This window comes from Nomascus leucogenys, chromosome 8, assembly GCF_006542625.1.
Source record: "Nomascus leucogenys isolate Asia chromosome 8, Asia_NLE_v1, whole genome shotgun sequence".
Lineage (NCBI taxonomy): Eukaryota > Metazoa > Chordata > Mammalia > Primates > Hylobatidae > Nomascus > Nomascus leucogenys.
The window spans coordinates 21,604,652-21,622,869 of record NC_044388.1 but is presented as its reverse complement, the minus strand read 5'-3'; the positions used below and the strand labels follow the sequence as shown (position 1 = coordinate 21,622,869).

General features: G+C 39.6%; 2 protein-coding genes across 11 annotated transcripts in view; one reads left to right on the top strand and one right to left on the bottom strand.

Annotated features, from left to right (window-relative positions):
• OXNAD1 (oxidoreductase NAD binding domain containing 1) overlaps nt 1–9,446 on the bottom strand; it is an 87,609-nt gene extending 78,163 nt beyond the window's left edge. For 4 of the 9 annotated variants that reach the window (XR_004031292.1, XR_004031291.1, XM_030816871.1 and 1 more), the window contains exons 1-5: nt 9,019–9,446; nt 5,300–5,449; nt 3,497–3,623; nt 2,846–2,909; nt 2,241–2,421 (exon numbers count right to left, since the gene is read on the bottom strand). Coding sequence is in view for 6 of the 9 variants with exons in the window: in XM_030816871.1 (XP_030672731.1) it covers nt 2,241–2,342 (102 nt within the window). In the remaining 3 variants the exon portion in view is untranslated. Of the gene's footprint in view, nt 1–2,240; nt 2,422–2,845; nt 2,910–3,496; nt 3,640–5,299; nt 5,450–9,018 lie in introns of all 9 variants that reach the window. The other 5 variants (XM_030816868.1, XM_030816869.1, XR_004031294.1 and 2 more) reach the window with 4 other exon arrangements.
• Nucleotides 9,427–16,607, top strand: DPH3 (diphthamide biosynthesis 3). Of its 2 annotated transcripts, XM_003265365.2 has the most exons (3): nt 9,427–9,755; nt 10,294–10,368; nt 13,779–16,607. In XM_003265365.2, exons 1-3 carry the CDS (start codon nt 9,648–9,650, stop codon nt 13,842–13,844), a joined length of 249 nt encoding a protein of 82 aa, XP_003265413.1. In that variant the 5' UTR covers nt 9,427–9,647; the 3' UTR covers nt 13,845–16,607. The 2 variants fall into 2 exon arrangements, with proteins under 2 accessions (XP_003265413.1, XP_003265414.1); XM_003265366.3 differs by lacking the exon at nt 10,294–10,368 and having other exon boundaries at nt 9,551–9,755.
• The last annotated feature ends 1,611 nt before the right edge of the window (nt 16,608–18,218 follow it).

The window sequence follows — 18,218 nt, the reverse complement described above, 5'->3', positions numbered from 1 at the left end:
CTAAGATTAGGTATACTTTCATAATACTACAAGTTGGCTAGAATTTGACATTAACTACTGCATCATCCTCAGTATTTACTGAATTCTGTGTTGCCTGACCTTTTGGCTATAGTTATGTATCTGTTAAATAAAGGAAAATACACCTTTTATTTTATTCCAGTGGAACCAAACTAAGGAACTGCCCCTTAGCCCAGTTCTCAGGTGAGGTACTTCAAACTTGAAAGAATATGTATATCAGTACTTTATATGTCACTAACCGTCATAATACATAGTCATTTAAGCTTAACATACTGTAGTTATACAGTTATATTTATAAACCAAAAATTTTAATGAGGTTAATTTTAAACACATTTAAGTATATTTTAGAAATCATAGTTGATATCTTTTTTTGTTTTTTTTTTTTTTTTAGTGATAGTACAGTGATTTATTGGAAGGGGGAAAACACACACCCAAGAAAAGGGAGTGTAAACGTACTCAGAGAGAGACGTGCCATTAGCATCTATTTCTTAATAGGTGTAACCTTTAAAGTATGTGCCTGCCTCATTTGTAAACTGCAGAATACTGAATACTGTACATTCCCACTATGTATATTTTATTAAAATTAATAAGCAATAAATTATAGATAAGTGGTGATAACCTTAGGGAGATAAAGGTCTTTTATTAGGAAACAGAAATGATGGTGATATAAATAAAAATACTGTTTATATCCACACAAATTTGAAAAATGTAAAAGTAAAGACTTTGTGGTAACAATAAAAATGTGAAAAATAGATGTTTCCTTAGAATTGGCAGTCAACATAATTAAGTATGTTAATGCCTATGATGGATGCTGTGAAGTTCCTATTAGTCCGATTCTTAGTCTTTTCATCTGTTAAAAAGAAAATACTGGCCAGGTGTGGTGGCTCACGCCTGTAATCCCAGCACTTTGGGAGGCCAAAGAGAAGGGATCACTTGAGGCCAGGAGTTCAAGACCAGCCTGGGCAACACAGCAAGACCGTCTTTACAAAAAATTAAAAATTAGCTGGGCACAATAGTGTGCCTGTAGTCCTCGCTACTCAGGAGGCTTAGGCAGGAGGATCACTTGAGCCTGGGAGACAGAAGCTGCTGTGAGCCATGACTGTACCCCTGTACCCACTGCACTCCAGCCTGGGTGACAGAGCAAGACCCTGTCTCAAAAAACAAGCAAAACAAAACAAAACAACAAGAAAATACTATTATCTATCGATCTATCTTACCTGTCTTAAAATATTATTATCTATCTTACGGCATAGTTTTGAGAATTCTGTAAGGTAAGAAACAAGTTTTTGGTCCTGGAAAACAGGAGGTGCTCAGTAAATATCAGTTGACGCTCAACAGTAAATAACGTACTAATTGTTTTGTAAATGCTTGATGATTCTTTTTTGCTCATATTTCACTTAGTTTCTACAGGCTATTAAAATTAATTGGTCTTGTATGTAATTCAGGGACCAGCAAACTATTACCTGCAGGCCAAATCTGGGTGTTTGGCAAATGAAATTTGTTTACATACTGTCTATGGCTCTTTTCACATTATAAAATCAAAGATTAGAAGTTGTAATTAAGACAGCATGGCCCCAAAAACCTAAAGTATTTACTATCTGACCTTCTAAGGAAAGATTTTCAACCTCTGCTCTAATTCCACCAGCCTCAAAATACAACAGGAAAGAGCCTGTAAGATAAATCACTTTTTTTTTTCATAATTTGCAAGGCCTTCATTTTATAAAAAGAAATCCTAACAAGTCTCACATTTACAGAATCAGCATTTTTGGTCACTTGAACAAACCAAAATAAAAAAAGTATTTTCAGATTTATCATTGGAAAAAGTGTACTTCCCCACAAGCTCCTAAATCTACTATGCTAAACTAATTTTACAGACTTCTCAAAAAAAAAAAAAAAAAAATGAACTTTAAGCTGAATCAACAAACACATTACCCTTAGTCCCAAAGTAATTTTCTGAAAGAAGTTAGCCTTAAAAGTAGGGCCTAAACAATATGCCTTTACATTAAAGTGTATCCTTCTATTAATAGATAAATTTAAATGAGACAATATAATTTCTGCTCATGTTTGTAGAAGTATATAATCCTTCTTTACATGAAATAGTTTTTTATTGTTAGCTTAAATAGACTTATAACACTAAGCTAAATATATCTAAGTGATAAACATTCAAAAAAGCAAAATCAAATATCTGATTTATGTTTTTAAATAAAAATGGGGTTACTCACTGAGGTAAAGGATGAGGATCCTTTATTTCTCAGCCCTTGACACCCCTTCAGGTGGTAGATTAGCTTTCTATAGTCTGAATATGGTGGAAAAAATCTGTACATTCGAAGGGTAACAAGAGCTCATCCACTTTCCTTTCTCAGATTTTTAGTGCTTTCTCCCTTGATGAAATAAGAAGTTGTTCTAAAGTAGGAATGAGAACAAGGACTTTGAGACGTGATGCAAGAAAAAAAAAAAAGACCCCACACAAAAAAAACAGAAAAAGGTAAGCTATTCATAAAATGTAGGCTCTAAAAGAAGTTCTAGTGCTAAAATATAACCCTAAACATCATACCTGTGAGGATGGCTCCCTCAGTTGCTGCTCTACTCTCTTCATCAAAAGGTAATCCATTCATTCCAAGTTTAAAGGGAAAAATTTGAGTATCTGTCATCTTTTCAAATCAGGTATCAAATTTCCTGCTCAGAAAATTTCTAAATAGAAAAATAACAAACTTCCCAACTGTCCATCAAAAGGACCAGACTCATCTAACGCTTTACCCATAAGCCAGTCGTAACCACATGTAAAAGGTCTAGCTGGAAAAACCTGTCATACCCCAAAGATACAAACCTCCCGTCGAAGGACACTTGCAGTTCTCTCCATGTGATCAGTTTTCCTTTTGGATTTCATTATGCTTTAATAGAAAGTAAAATTAGGTTATTACATATTATCCTCATAAAAATAATAAAATTAGTTTTTCCTGAAATATCATGGTTATCCTAAATACAATGTAACATTACAGATCCTATAAAATGGCCATTGAGTATTTGCCCATCTAACTAAAGTTTTGGCCGGGCATGGTGGCTCATGCCTGTAATCCCTGCACTTTGGGAGGCCGAGGCAGGCAGATCATCTGAGGTCAGGGGTACGAGACCAGCCTGGCCAACATGGAGAAACCCTTTCTCTACCAAAAATACAAAAATTAGCCAGGTGTGATGGTGCACGCCTATAATCCCAGCTACTCGGGAGGCTAAGACAGGAGAATCACTTGAATCCAGGAGGTGGAGGTTGCAGTGAGCTAAGATAGTGCCACTGCACTCCAGCCCAGGTGACAGAGCAAGACTCCATCTCAGACAAAAAAAACAGTTAACAACCTGAGAGCATGCACATTGAAGCCAAGGTGTTACCTTTCCGGGAGTTTGATATGCCTCCAACAACCGTCAGCAGGTCAGGTCTCTTTGAAAATCAACTTCAAATGACACAGAAGGCTTAATGACTCACCTGGTTAGAGTAAGGTGGCGCAAAGTGCTGAGTGTCAATCTCAGTGAAGCAGCCTCAGTACGGATGGCTCCAACAGAGCACCGCAACAACCCAGGAATCATAACAGCAGCACAGGCCATGGCGCTTTCTGGGCAAACGGAAAACTGAAATTTCAAATTGTTTCTTTTTAAAGTGGGGAAATATCAGACTATTTTAGAGGGTCAGTGAAGAAGAGTTTGGATTTCTGTTGGTGCTATTATGAGTCAAGCTACCAGCAAAGCAGCCAAGAGCCTAACTTCACCTTGACAAAATTTCTGCCACTATTTAGAGTTGACTCAAGGTATCTCCACAATTACGTATATAAGTATGTAATTTTTGGTGCTATCAAATATTCGTGTTCTCTATCACTTTCTAAAATCTCAGACCAAGTTCACATGACTAATCTTATGCTATTATAGAAGAGGGGAGTAGATTTTATAACTTCCTGATAACTGTATTCTACCTAAAGAGTACTGCGTAAGTCTTTTATACTTCTTGTTAGGTAAAGTGTAAGAGGAAGATAAATTTATGACGGTTCCCAAACAAGAAGCTTAAGGTTCCCAGATATTAAAAAACCAAAACAGATAATAATAACACTATTCCTAATAGCCCAAACTGGAAACTATCCAAATGCCATTACTACAGGAGATAAGGTAACTGTGATACATTCACACAGTAAGATATACTATACAGCAATGAAAACAAACTGCAACTACATGCAGTAACAGAGATGAATTACCACAAATAACATACTGAATGAAAGAAGCCAGACCCCAAAGAACAGATATTCTTTTATTCTAATCATATAAAGTATAAAAACAGACAAAATGAATCTATGATGTCAGAAATCAAGTTAGCAATTTCCCTTGGGAGGTGGTAGTGACAATGTTGATTCTTAATCTGGGTGCGGATTGCATGGTATTTTCACTTTTTGTAAAAACTGATTAAGCTGTCCTCTTAGGATCTGTGTAGTTTTCTGTTTGTACTTGAACTTCAACAAAAAGTTAAACACACACACAGATTCTTCAACATTTCAAATTCTAAAAACTACCAGCCTATCAAGAAAAGCACTGATTAGGAGTCAGATGATATTTCTTTTTGGTTCCTTTTCTATCATTTTCCTATGTCAATTTTTAAACATTTCTTTGTCTAAAATGGCCACATTTAACATGTTACATTGCTCTATCTGTCCATCTTAGTTACCTTGAGAATAAATGAAAATGCATGTGAATCCTTTTTTTTCTGAGCTTTTTGGGAGGCAGTATATAAATTAATTGTGATAAATTGCTGTTAGCAAAATATTCAAGCTAAGTGTTTACATTCCTACTCCATATTCATTAATTTGGTCCTTCCTTCAACAAGTATCTATCAAGAGTCCACTGTGTGGCAGGCACTGGCCTAATGGTGCTATAGGCATGAAGAAAACAAAAACTCTAATCTTAGAGAGCTTGCATTCTAATAGATGAAGACAGAAAATAAATAAAAATAAATAAATCTGGTGGTGATGTAAGTCATATGCAGTTTATTTGGTTATACCCAAATCATATTAAAAAGCTCACTGCTTCATAACTAGTCTTTAGATAAACGATGTATTTCTTCTTGTCATAGTATGTTGCAGCATCACTGCGGATAAGCATGCCACTTGCTATTTTTCTCTTTACTAAACGAAAAAAGCAGAAGGCCTCTTCAACCTCATTCAAGACCACTAAATGTAGTTTTTCTCCATTAAATGTTCTAAGTCAATAATGTTACCTTAATCCCTGAAAGAAAGAAGTTGAAACTTACTTTAGAAGTCCACGAGATTTTAGGAGTCATTAAGTATACGGTCAGCTGACTGACAGAATATTTTGGTCCTGCTATTACACTGAGACTTTTGGATGTACAGCAGTTGGAACATGGACAGCTTTTCCATGCATTAAAATTCTCACAAAGTTCCTGCAATGGCACAAACAACATATAACAATGTTTTGGGGAACTGATCGAACGCACTATTACCTCTTAGCTGCTAAAGGAAAGGCTCATTAAAATCAGTAGGCATCACCTCATAACAAGCCCACTCTCAATTACCCCCTCTCCATCCATTCTTTCCTCCATGCTTCCATTTTTCTTTTTTGATTATTTATCTTACAGCTTATTTTGTTCATCTTCCTTGCCTGTCTTTAACACCTGCTACTTAGGATATCCACCCCAGGAAACAGCAGAGCAAAGGCTAGAATGACACAGTTACATGTCATTTAAGGCCAAGTTCCCTGATAAAATTTAACCACTATATTGTTAAATATGGAAATACTGCTCTGTTCAATGTTTTAGACAACTACTGCTAAAATAAGTTGTCCTCACAATAGGACACATCATTTAATGATTATGCTGTTTGAATGGTCTCCTTCTCAACTGAACTGGAAAACAAATGTTAATTTTAAAAGCAGTTCTTGCCGGGCACAGTGGCTCATACCTGTAATCCCAGCACTTTGGGAGGATGAGGTGGGTAGATCGCCTGAGGTCAGGAGTTCGAGACCAGCCTGGCCAACATGGTGAAACCCCATCTCTACTAAACACACAAAAAATTAGCTAGGTGTGGTGTCAGGCACCTGTAATCCCAGTTACTAGGGAGGCTGAGGAAGGAGAATCGCTTGAACCTCGGAGGCGGAGGTTGCAGTGAGCCAAGATCGTGCCATTACACTCCAGCCTGGGCAACAAGAGCGAAACTCAGTCTCAAAAAAAAAAAAAAAAAAAAAAAAAAAAAAAAAGAGTTCTCTTTAAAATCCTAAGATTTTATTTTGTAAAAGTAACCATGACCAAGAGTGCCACCTACTGGTAAATAAAGGACATTTTTATAAAATTCTGTTCAAAGTGCTTTCCAAAGCTTTATGCCAGTCCTTTAAATATAAAAAATTTAAAACCTACTAATTTTTTTAAATATGTCCAGCGGTTTCATACTGTAAGCATTTAATCAACCACAGTAGATCAATATATATCAAGTTATTTCTAAAACCATATAAAGAACACCATCCCATCAATGTCTGTATCCTCACAGGCCTTCCCTTACCAAAAAATCTTAATTAACTTTGTTTCTGAAATGCAGAAAATTATAATAAGTGCTAAATAAAACTGACACCCATTAAATATGTAGTAAAACAAACTTCTGCAAGCAACAGAATAAATTTAACATTTAAGATTAATTACATGGTTTCAGTTCAACACGTATACTCAGTTCATTCAACAATCACAGGGGTGCCAGGCACTATTTTAGGCCTTGGAGATATAATAAAGAACCAGACGCAAGGCCCTTGCCATCATGAAGCTTTTATTACAGTTCCAGAGACAGATAGTAGTAAACAAATAATTAACAAGATAATTATAGATTATGATGAGTATGATAAAGGGAGTAAGAGTGATGGGGTAGGTGGGGGAAATATCAAGAAAGACATCTCTCCAGTGATGACACCTTGGCTGAGATCTGAATGATGAGGAAAAGGCGGCCAAGAAAATGTTAAAGGCAGACAACTCTGGCAGGAGGACTAGCAAGAGCAAAGGTCCCAAAACAGAAATAAGCCTGGCATGTTAGAGGAACCAAGGCCAGTGTGACTGGAGAGCAGTAAGCTGGTAAGAGTGAAATGAGATGAAGTCCAGCAGTCTATAGTAAGGGTAAGAATTTTATCCTAAGGGTAATGGGAAGCAACTGAAAAGTCTGAATCAATCAGGAGAAGGACAAGACCTAATTTATATTTTTAAAGGACTGCTCAACTTGCTGTGGGAAGGATAATAGAGGGAGAGGGGCGGGAGTGGAAGCAGGAAGTCCAGTTTAAAGACTCTGGCCTAAGATTATAATAAGGTAACAGCTACAGAGATGGCAGAAGTAGATGAACATAGCATATATTTTGGAATCAGAGCCCCAAAACTTGCTGATACATTAGGCAGGGTGTGAAAGGACACTGACAGAGAAAAGCCAAGAATGTCTCAATAAGCATAAATGCACTGAAATTAAGTAAGTTCAAAGAACAATCATGACATCTGTCAATTTAGAATCTTAGGTGTCACTGAGGAAGAAAAAGGGCTCCTCTTGCTCCGATAGGCAAAGAAACTTTAGTGGTAAACAAGTAGTATACACAGAGTATTTGACTGGAAATCAGCAGAACTGGGCTCAGGTGTGACTCCTTCCTGCTTTCTAATCTTCAGCAAGTCTCCTCTTGCCATTTTAACATTACCCACGCCACCTCACTGGATTACTGAGAGGAATAAATAAAATGTCTACCAAAGTACCTGGCAAGCAAGAGTGTTACTAAAATCAATCCTAATACATTGACCCCTTCTCTTCCTTGTCAAACAACCTAGAGAGGTGGAGGTTTGGTATTGCCAATAAACAACTCCCTCTGGCCTGATATACAACAGCACTCATCAAATATAGTTTGCATTATACAACTATGACCTACTTCTTTTTTTTTTTTTTTTTTTTTTTTTGAGACAGCGTCTAGCTCTGTCGCCCAGGCTGGAGTGCAGTGGCGTGATCTCAGCTCACTGCAACCTCCGCCTTCCAGGTTCAAAAGATTCTCCTGCCTCAGCCTCCTGAGTGGCTGGGATTACAGGCACACACCACCACACCTGGCTAATTTTTGTGTTTTTAGTAAAGACGGGGTTTCATCATGTTGGTCAGGCTGGTCTCGAATTCCTGACCTCGTGATCCGCCCTTTTAGGAATAAATGTAAAGTTTAGTAGTCATTGTAATGTTTTCTTCAAAAGTGCTGGGTGGAGTAAAATAAACTACATTACATGCTTGGCTATGGTTTTACTTTCTTCAGCACAGTACAAGCTCAAATCGGGCAGAACGTTAAGAGCAGCCATCTCTGACCAGACAGTGGGGACGGTCAATGAATGCCACGATGAAAACCTATGGAAAGCCATGGAGAACCTCCCTCCCCAAATCTAGTTCTCATGGGAACAAGCACTGCTTAGTGGAAGATCTCAGCAGCCTGCAGAGCTACAGTGCTGCTTTTTAAATCTAGCTCTGCTTGAAGTACATCACATCACAAATGACATCACTGTTAATTAAAAGCCTAGATTCTAGGGTCAGACAGATTTGAGTTCTCATCATAGCTTATTGCCATTTACCAGCTTTGCCTTAGGCAAGTTCCTCAGCCCCTAAGCCTCAGCTTCTCAATGTTAAAGATGGGGGCTTTGGAGACAGACAAGCTCTTCATTATTTCCCAGGTGTACGATTTTAGTCAAGATGCCCAACTCTCTGTACCTCAGTTTAAAGATTAATAAAATGGAATAACATGTAAACTCCTAGAGTTGACAATTCCACTTACTGCAATAGCTGGCACATAACTTCCCAATAATAAAAGGTGATGTTATTACTATTACTACAAATCATCGTAGTTAATAATGTTATAAGCCTGGCAAACAGAAGACTAGAACTCAATCCCTGCCTTCCAGGGCTTGGTCCTTTCAGCAACACAATTTAGGGTATTTTAAGACGTCTGGGGTGAGAAAGAAGCGGAATGTACCTGCAGCCAGGAATTAACAAGCTGACCGTCGCCCTGGGCTCAAGGTCACTCGGTGAAGAGAAATTCTACGGGAACTGTTCGTCCGTCACCAGGAAGGAAGGTCGAGGAGGCTAAGCTGCTCTCGCCTCCTCACCCCGCCTTTCCCGAGGGCCGAGAGGATGCTACCTAGCACCTGCTGCAGCCTTCAGCGGGCTGTTTAAGGCGTTAAAGCAGGCGATAAGAAGCAGGGAAACTTTCCCCGCTGGCACCTAGCTTGCAGACCCGGCCACGTTTAGTTGCAGGCGCCTGAGATACTCCGCGGTCCCAGACATGACGCAGCAGCGCCAGCGAGCCCCACATTCTATTGGTCGCTGCCGTCCAATAGGAGAAGCGGTGCGCGACCCCGCTGAGCAAGCTTGCTGTCTTCCCAGTGTCTCCGCCCCTAGTTCAGTCATCTCCATGGTGACCGCTTCCGGTTATCCATTTGGCCGCGCAGGGCGGAGTTGCGTCATTGCCTATGCGCCGGAAGCGCTAGTCCTTGCCCGGCGCGACCTGATGATGCCGAGCCCCAGCCGGCTCTGGCGAAGTTAGACCCTGGGAGCTGGTCTCGGACTGCTGGGGCGTCACCCCTTCTGCCACCCCCGCCGACCATGGCAGTGTTTCACGACGAGGTGGAAATCGAGGACTTCCAATATGACGAGGACTCGGAGACTTATTTCTATCCCTGCCCATGTGGAGATAACTTCTCCATCACCAAGGTAACTTCAGGGTCCCGCCCGGCGGTTCACCCAAGCAAGCGCAGTTTGTTTCCTCCCTGTTCCTTCCATCATTGGGTAGCCTTTGCTGCTCTGTCACCCACGCCCTCTTTCCCGTTGCTGAATCTTCCTCCTCCCGCGTACCCCCACCGCAACTAATACCCTGAGCTCTCTCGGTAGGCACGTAGTTCTGGCCTTACATTAAGCCAGGGAGAGGGTGGCGGAGAGCCTCTGTCTCTCTGCCCGATCCCTGCCTTAGAGTCCCAACCTGGGATATCTCTGTCGAGGACGGGACTCGTTTTTTGTTTCCCAGGGCTTTTGGGGCGACCGAAGGTCACCTAACCTTCCTAGGTGTTTCCCCTAAGTGACGCTTCTAGGGGAAAATGATGTCGGCATTTCTCGCTGAAGGCCCTGGGGTTCTCACCCACCTTGGGGGGAAGGCAAGCCACCAAGAGACTTGCATCTAGGAGTGGGATAGGTTTGGGGGAGGAGATGGCGAAGAGAAGCTATCCTGACCATATGGTGTTTGATTTCGTTGTAGGAAGATTTGGAGAATGGGGAAGACGTGGCAACGTGTCCTAGCTGCTCTCTCATTATAAAAGTGATTTATGACAAAGTAAGGGATATACTTTTAAAAGGGGGGAAGGGTATTGTAAGGCAGTGGCAAGGACTTAGATCAGCTTGTCAGTGATGAGTGCAGGAGAATGTTTCATTGTGCTAGGTAAAGTGCGGTATTTTTTTGGGCAGGTTTTAAATACCATTGATGAACAGCCGAATAGTAAATTAAAATGTTTAAAGTTCAGATTACATAACTTATTTTAGCTTTAGAGATAAATCTAGCTTTAGTGAAAATTATTATTTATTAAATAGAAAGTATATAGATTATTTTAATGGACAATTTTTTATATTTCTCTTCTATTTAATATGTAATTAAAATTGTTTAGAGCTGCTAGACTTACTTTGAAGGGAACAATTGTATGGTATTTCATGCTGGCTTATACACAGAATTCTGCATTATCTTGTTTGAGATATAATTCCTAGGTGCAGCTTTACAATTTCATTTTAGTCTTTAGTTGCCCTATTGTCTTTCACCCAAGGATGTTGACAATAGAAAAAAAAATGTTATTACGGCCCACTCCTACCCAAAGTTTTGTTCAGTACTTGGAATGGAATCTTAGGTAAGGAGCTTAACACTCTCAAGGATGAACTCCAAAATGAATATAGGGAAAGTGGGGATGAGGCACAGAGCCTCATGAGAGACGAGGTCTATAATTTAGACTGTAATTTAGAAATATAATGATTCATTCTTGTATTAAAATGTGCTCTGCAACAGCAAACAGGGTAAGGAAGATCAGGAGTGCTGGTCTGGGAGGAGGTTGCAATTTTCCATAGGGTGATCATGGCAGGCCTTACTGAGAAAGGCCTTATTAAGTAAAGATTTGAAGGAGGCGAGGGAGTGAGCCATGTACATATGAGGGTATGGGGTAAGAGAGTCGAGCAAAGGATCGTTCAGTGAAGAGGACCTAAGACAGGAACATGCCTGATTTTATCAAGGAACAAAAAGGAGGCCAGTGTGACCAGAGCAGAGCAGGATGAGAGTAGTGTAAGAAGTAGTTGTGGATCACTTTAAGGACTTAGGCTCTTGTTGTGAGTGATATAGGGAACCATTGGGAGATTTTTGAACATAGGAGTGCTATGATCCAACTTAAGTTTTTAAAAAAATGATTCTGGCTGCTGTGTTCAGAGTAGCCTATAGAGAGCAAGCATAGAAACAGGAAAACCAGTTAGGAGGCTATTACACTAATTAAAGAAGGAGATGGGTGGCTTGAACCTGGTTACAGCAATGGAAATAATGAGAAGTACTTAGATTCTGGATACACTTTGAATGACTGATTGGATATAGGGTGTGAAGGAGTGAGTCAAGGATGATTTCAATATCTGTGACCTTAATAACTGGGAGGATGGAGTTACTGTCAATTGAGGGAATGTAACTATAGGTATAGGGGTTGGAATTGTACATACTAAGTTTGAGAGGTCTGTCATCCAAGTTGAGCTGTTGAGAAGGCAGTTGGATATGCATGTCTGGAGTTGATGAGAGAGATTGGCTAGCAATGTCAATTTGGGAGTTACCAGTAACAGATAGCATTTAGAGCCATGAGATTGGATGATATCACCAGGTCTGTGAATGTAGAGATGGATAAAATACAGGACTGAGCCTTAAGGCACTCCAGTATTAAAAAGTCAGGGAGGGAAACGAGGAATCACCAAAGCTGACGGTAAAGGAGGAACCACTGAGAAAGGAGGAAAATCAGTAGTGTCAAATCCTGGAAACCAGATGAGAAAGGGTTGAGGAAGTGGTGATCCTTGGCACGTGACACTGATAGGAAGCAATCGAGAATTAACCATTAGCTTTAGCAACACTGAGTTCATTTGTGATGGAGATGAGAGCAGTTTCCATGGAGTAACAGGAACAGCGTATGATCGAAGAAACCAATGGGCAGAAAACTGGTTGGAGAGAATGAGAACAGAAGGCAGTGAGTATAGGCATTTCTTTTAAGGAGTTTGCTGCAAAGGAGAGCAGAGACATGGGACAGTAACCAGTGGTGATAGCGGATCAAGAGAGGGTTTAAGGTGGTAGAAATTCAGCCTTCATTAGTGAATATAGACACGGAAAGTTAGATTTAACCAGGTTTAAGGTTTTCCCAAGTGAATAGTAAAGAGTGGGAGAAGAGTGGTTATAATCGACCATAGACACAGAAAGTTAGATTTAACCAGGTTTATGGTTTTCCCAAGTGAATAGTAAGGAGTGAGAGAAGAGTGGTTATAACCGACCATGGAGTTTGAACTAGGTAAAGAGAACACGAAGGGAGTGAGGGGCAGTGAAAGGGTGGTAGGATGAATACGGTGGAGGTCCAGAGGGGTTGGAATATGGCATCCAGGGTGGATAAATGACAGCAACAGACAAGAATAGCAATGCGGTAGCCTCAAGACATAAGATTCTAAACTGATGGGTTTTAGACAGGAAAGGAGAACGGAGGCAAAAAGGAGGAACTAGCCCCACTTCCAATCCCTCTGGTACTAGGACTCTGAGAACACAGAGCCCCCACTAGACGGGCATATAGGGGAAGCTGTCCTTAAGAATATGACTTCATCTCAACCTCAGCACTATTGACATTTTAGGCCTGATAATTACTTGTTGTCCAGAGAAATCCCGTGCATTATAGGATGTCTAGCAGGATCCCTGGCCTCTACCTATTAGATGCCAATAGCAATCCTCAGTTGTTTCAATTCAAACTGTTTCCAGATACTACCAATGCTCTTGGGGATAAAAGGACATTTTGAGGAAGAGGTTGAGAATATGAAACATTGTGCTAACAATGGACCATGAATTCCAAAGGGCACAGTGAAAGGGTTCCAAATATTGGGCAACAGAGTAGCAGGGACAGAGTAGGGGCTGATGCTTCGGTAATCAGATTGCTGGAGGTGAGGGATAACCTTGGAAGCAGAGATTTTTTGTGGTAGCTGACATAAGCCAGGATAAATGATCAGAGATTGAACTTCATTTACAAAGTAGCTAACATAGCAGGTTATCCATGTTGGGAACCACGTAAAGACCTGTCCCTTTTAGTTAGTAGAAGTAATTACTTTGAAGAGGACTGGTATTTGAATGACCAAATATTAAAGTGGAGAAGTTTTAGTGTAAGTAGTAATTAATACAGAAATTTAAAAGATGTGACATGTCTTTATGTGATTTCTGAGAAGTGGTTGCTCTGAACTGAAGATGGGGATGTTTGTTTATAAGGTGCTTTATATTAAATAATGAATTCAGAACAAAAAACTGATACATGTTTAAGATTCTAATTCTGGTGCTGTCATTGGCTCTTTGAACAAGGATGAAATGATAATAGCAATGGAAAAACAAAATTAACAGTGCTGGATTGATTCTGTAACAAAATGAAGGTTTAATATTAATGTATTTGTGACATGGAAATTTATTGGTTAATGTCATTTCTCACTCTGTCTTAGGATCAGTTTGTGTGTGGAGAAACAGTCCCAGCCCCTTCAGCCAACAAAGAATTAGTTAAATGCTGAAGAAGCCTTCAGGAATCCAAATCCTGAACAGTTGGAAATGAGCCCAGATAGAAATATCAAATGCAAAGCTACTGGCTTCACAGAGACAACCATTTGTGATTTGCTGTTCTGTGAGCGGGTGGATTCTTTCTATCAACTGCTGATTTCATCTTCAGGAAGCAAGTCCGTAACATGACATATCTGGATTTTGTGCTTAGAACCTTAAATTGGAAGCATTCTTAATTATCCATCTAAATTTAAAAGAAGATAATTTCAAAACAGTGCTTTCTTTCCCTTGGTTTCATCATTTTCGTATCTTAAACCAAATTACTTCAGTATCTGATAACAGCATCATCTACCTCAGTCATTAGGATTTCTTAATAAAAAAGAGATTGTATTTTTGACTTGGTTATTAAGATGATTAAAATTAGCCCTTCCTTTGAAATATGACATCAGCTTTGCTGTTCTAAATTTAAAATTAGTTGCTTCATCAGTACCGCACTTCCAGTTTCTATACCAAGCCAGTCTCCTCAGTGTTCCCATTAGAATGGACGTGTTCTGTTCAGCATGTCATTTTTGTAATGCTTCATGCAGAGAGTTTGGTCGTAGCATTAAAGAGAAGATAGAGTGAGGTCACAATGTCTCCAGAGCTAAAAGTTAGTGAACAAGAAAGAAAGTCCAAAATGAAGTGATGAAAGAATGAGGACTTTTCTTATATTCTGCATATTCTTTGGAAGTCAGGACAAGATGAAAAGAAAAACATCCAAAAGAAGTGAAATTGGTGACAGAATGAGAGGAGCAAAGCATACCAGTGTAGTAAATGGAATGTTTGAATGACTTTGCCAGATCAGAGCAAGTAATATTTCTGTATCTGAGTTTTTGTTTGTTTTTTGATAAGGCTAATGAAATTGCATTCCAGATAGGGGTTAATGTCAAATTTCCATGGCTGGTAGCTGTGCTTTTGGCGTATCACAGTGTTGTGTCACTACTACAAGGTAAAGCATCTACAGCAGAGAATGAGCTTGAAAATGAGAGACCTATTGTGAATAAATATGCCCATGAGAGCGTATTTAATAAGCCTCTATAACATGCAGCCAAACCAGACATTCACTCCTGCAGAGAAATGTTGCCCTGGAGAAAAAGAAATATATAAAGATAGGCTATCACTCTTCCTTTGCTGCAGTACTAAGAATAGCAAGAAATTAGAACCATTTACATTGGAAATTTGAAAATTCCCTTTATATACACAACTTTACTGTGTATAAATAAAAAATATTAATGCACTGATGTCTGTCAGGTTGTTTTAGGAATGGCTTCTGCAATTAGAAAAATAGCATGCTAGAATGTAAGTGTTCTGTTACTTATTGGTAAATGTACTGCACACATTCATTGGAGCTTAAAACAAGTGAGTAGCCTTTTTTAACTGCCAGCAGCATGGCTGTGTGCAGCCACTAGGCTGAGACAATAAATTACCAAAAATTGTGTGCTGAAAATGCTCGGTACATTATGTGGCATATTCTGGATGTGATGACAAATCTCATTGCTGTTTGGGACACTGACATCCCAGAAGTAATCTACAACTGCTTTGCAAAAGCAAAGTGACTGCTCAGATGAACAGCAGAGTACTCACTGTGGTGGGATCAGCTGCAAAGCGAAATGAACTGTCCCATGATCATGTTGATGGTTTTCTAGATACTGCCAACATGTTAGCTCTTTCTGATGCTGATGAATTTCAAACACGAACAGACACCCTTGATGTGGGTTTGCTAAGAACATAGAAGAACAGGAAGAAAAGTTGCCAGGTTCACACAACCCAGGAAAAAAACATAAAAAGCATTAGCAGTCAGTGACTGATGATAATGCTGCAATAATGGGAATCGTTTTATTTCTAAATCAGATTATTTCTAAATCAAATCATTTATTGCTTTGTTTCTAAAGCAATTGAGTCACTAAGTTTGTGAACTGTAAGAGAACACATCAAGATTGAATCCTGTGTTAAGCAGAAAGTAAAACCAGAGCCAGGCGCAGTGGCTCGTGCCTGTAATCGCAGCTACTCAGGAAGCTAAGGCGGGAAGATCATGTGAGGCCAGGAGTGCAAGACTAGCCTGGGCAACATAGACCCTGTCTCTAAAAAATTTTCTTTTAATTAGCAAGGTGTGGGGCCATGAGCAAATTGCTTGGGCCCAGGAGTTTGAGGCTGTGGTGAGCTGTGATCACAACACTGCATTCCAGCCTGTGTGACAGGGCAAGACCTCATCTCTAAAAAATAAAGAGAAAGCAGAGTAAAACTGGACTCTGAGATATGACTAAAGTTCTGTGTGATACATGTGCCATATTTAGCTCAAGACATTTCTGGAGCACCTGTAAAAACTGACTTGTAATCCAGGCTATGTCTCTTTTTAGCTTCGTAATCTTTGGCAAGGCCATTGGATTCCTCAGCTGTACAATTAGGAGACTCGATCAGGTGATTTCCTTTCTCAGCTGTCAGTTCTCTAATTTCAGGCTTGGCAGCTTGTAGGAACTGAAAAGGCAATTAAAACCTTTATAAACTCAAACTCAATCATGAATTACAGAGAAAGTCCATTCTTCCGTAACTTGATGTTACCACACTTACAAGTTTAAAATATGAAGTCGACTGTTTAAAGGATTCTGCATATATTCTAGTGTGCACATTCAGAAACAATTTTTCTTGGAAAACGCACCCAACATTTTTTATAACTGCACATATTACTTTATTGCCAGAATAAGTTGCGTTGCATGCTAAAGTCAGATAATTCAAATCCATTTGCTTTTATGTCGTTTTTCTGCTAAATATCAACATTTTGAATTAAAATGTTTATGATTTTATATGAGGTAGAAATCCTAACTGCTTTGGGGCATTGTTAATAGACTTTTTGTTATGGACAGTAGTTTTTAAATAAGGAAATTGCCAATTTCTACAGTTTGGGCTCTGGATTTTTATTGTTATTTGGGAAAAAAATAACTGAGTCAAGTGGTAGTAAGACAAAGTTGACATTCTTAGATGAGTAACTCCGTTTATTACAAGGAAAGAAGACTGTTTAAGGCTGATGATCAATTCTTGGAGTGGTTTCAGAACCCAGCTCTGGTCAGAAGACAGTTTGAATCTTAGTTCCTCCACTGTGATCTCCAAGAAGTTACTTAATAATTATCTTCTGGTTTGTGAAATGTAGATCATAGTACCTCTTTGACAGGGTTGCTGTGTGAACCCATTCATTCTGCAATTAGAAAAATAGCTGTCATGTGCTATGCCCTAGGCAAAGAAGTACCTGTCACATGCTAGGCACTAGGTGAGGAAGATTGGGTTTCTAAATTTGGAAACGTGGAAATAGAAGAGACAGAAGCAAGATTACAGATGAGTTAGAGCCCCCAAGGAAACAAACCAGGTGATGTGGGAGAGAGTAACTGGGTCAGGTGACTTTTTAAGGGAGTCTGAGCTCTGGCACTTTTTCTAAGACCTGAAGGATGAGAAGGAAACAGCCTTGTGAAAATGATTAAATGAGCTAATATCTATAAAACATGACAGCTAACGCCTGTCATGTGCAAAAAATGGTTAACTATTCTAACTCCAAAAGGAATTAAACATTGTTTTGAGCTTTCTCTTAGTCCGTGTTCTGCTGCTGTAACAATACCTGAGACTGGGTAATTTATCAAGAATAAAGGTTAATTTGGCTCATGATTCTGGAGCCTGGGGAGTTCATGTTATGACCCTGGTGAGGGTCTCGTACTGTGTCCTAACATGATGGAGAAGCAGAACGGGAAGCGGGCATGTGCAAAGATACCATACTGGAGAGTCAGCCTTATTTTATAGCAACCCCCTCTCTTGGTAACTAATCCAGTCTTGGGAGAGGGAGCACTCACTCCCACCAGACGTCATTAATTTCTTCAAGGGCAGATCCCTTGTTATTCAAATACCTCTTAAAAGTCTCACCATCTTTCAACACCATTACGTTGGGGGCCAAGCCTCAATATGAGTTTGGTGTGGACAAACCACATCCAAGCCACAGGAAACATTGACAGTATTCTTGGCATAAATATGAGAAGTATAAAGTTTTGGACACCCTTGCCTCCCTCTTACTGAATCTAGGGGTAGGGACCAGCAACCTGCGTTTTAACAATCCTGCTAGCTGATTCTCATGCAGTTAAAAGTTTGGGAACCACCGGTTTTCAAACTTGACAGCACATTTGTAATCGCTTCGGGCGCTTTAAAAATTTGATGTCCCAGTGAGTCTGACTTAATTGATTTGGGTGCAACTTGAGCATCAGGATTTTTTAAAAAGTGTCCCTAGCGATTCTAATGTGTAGCCAAGGCCTAGAACCACTGGGCTAGAAGAGCAGAAAGTTCATAATCACTAAGTTAAAAGGAATCTTTTTTTT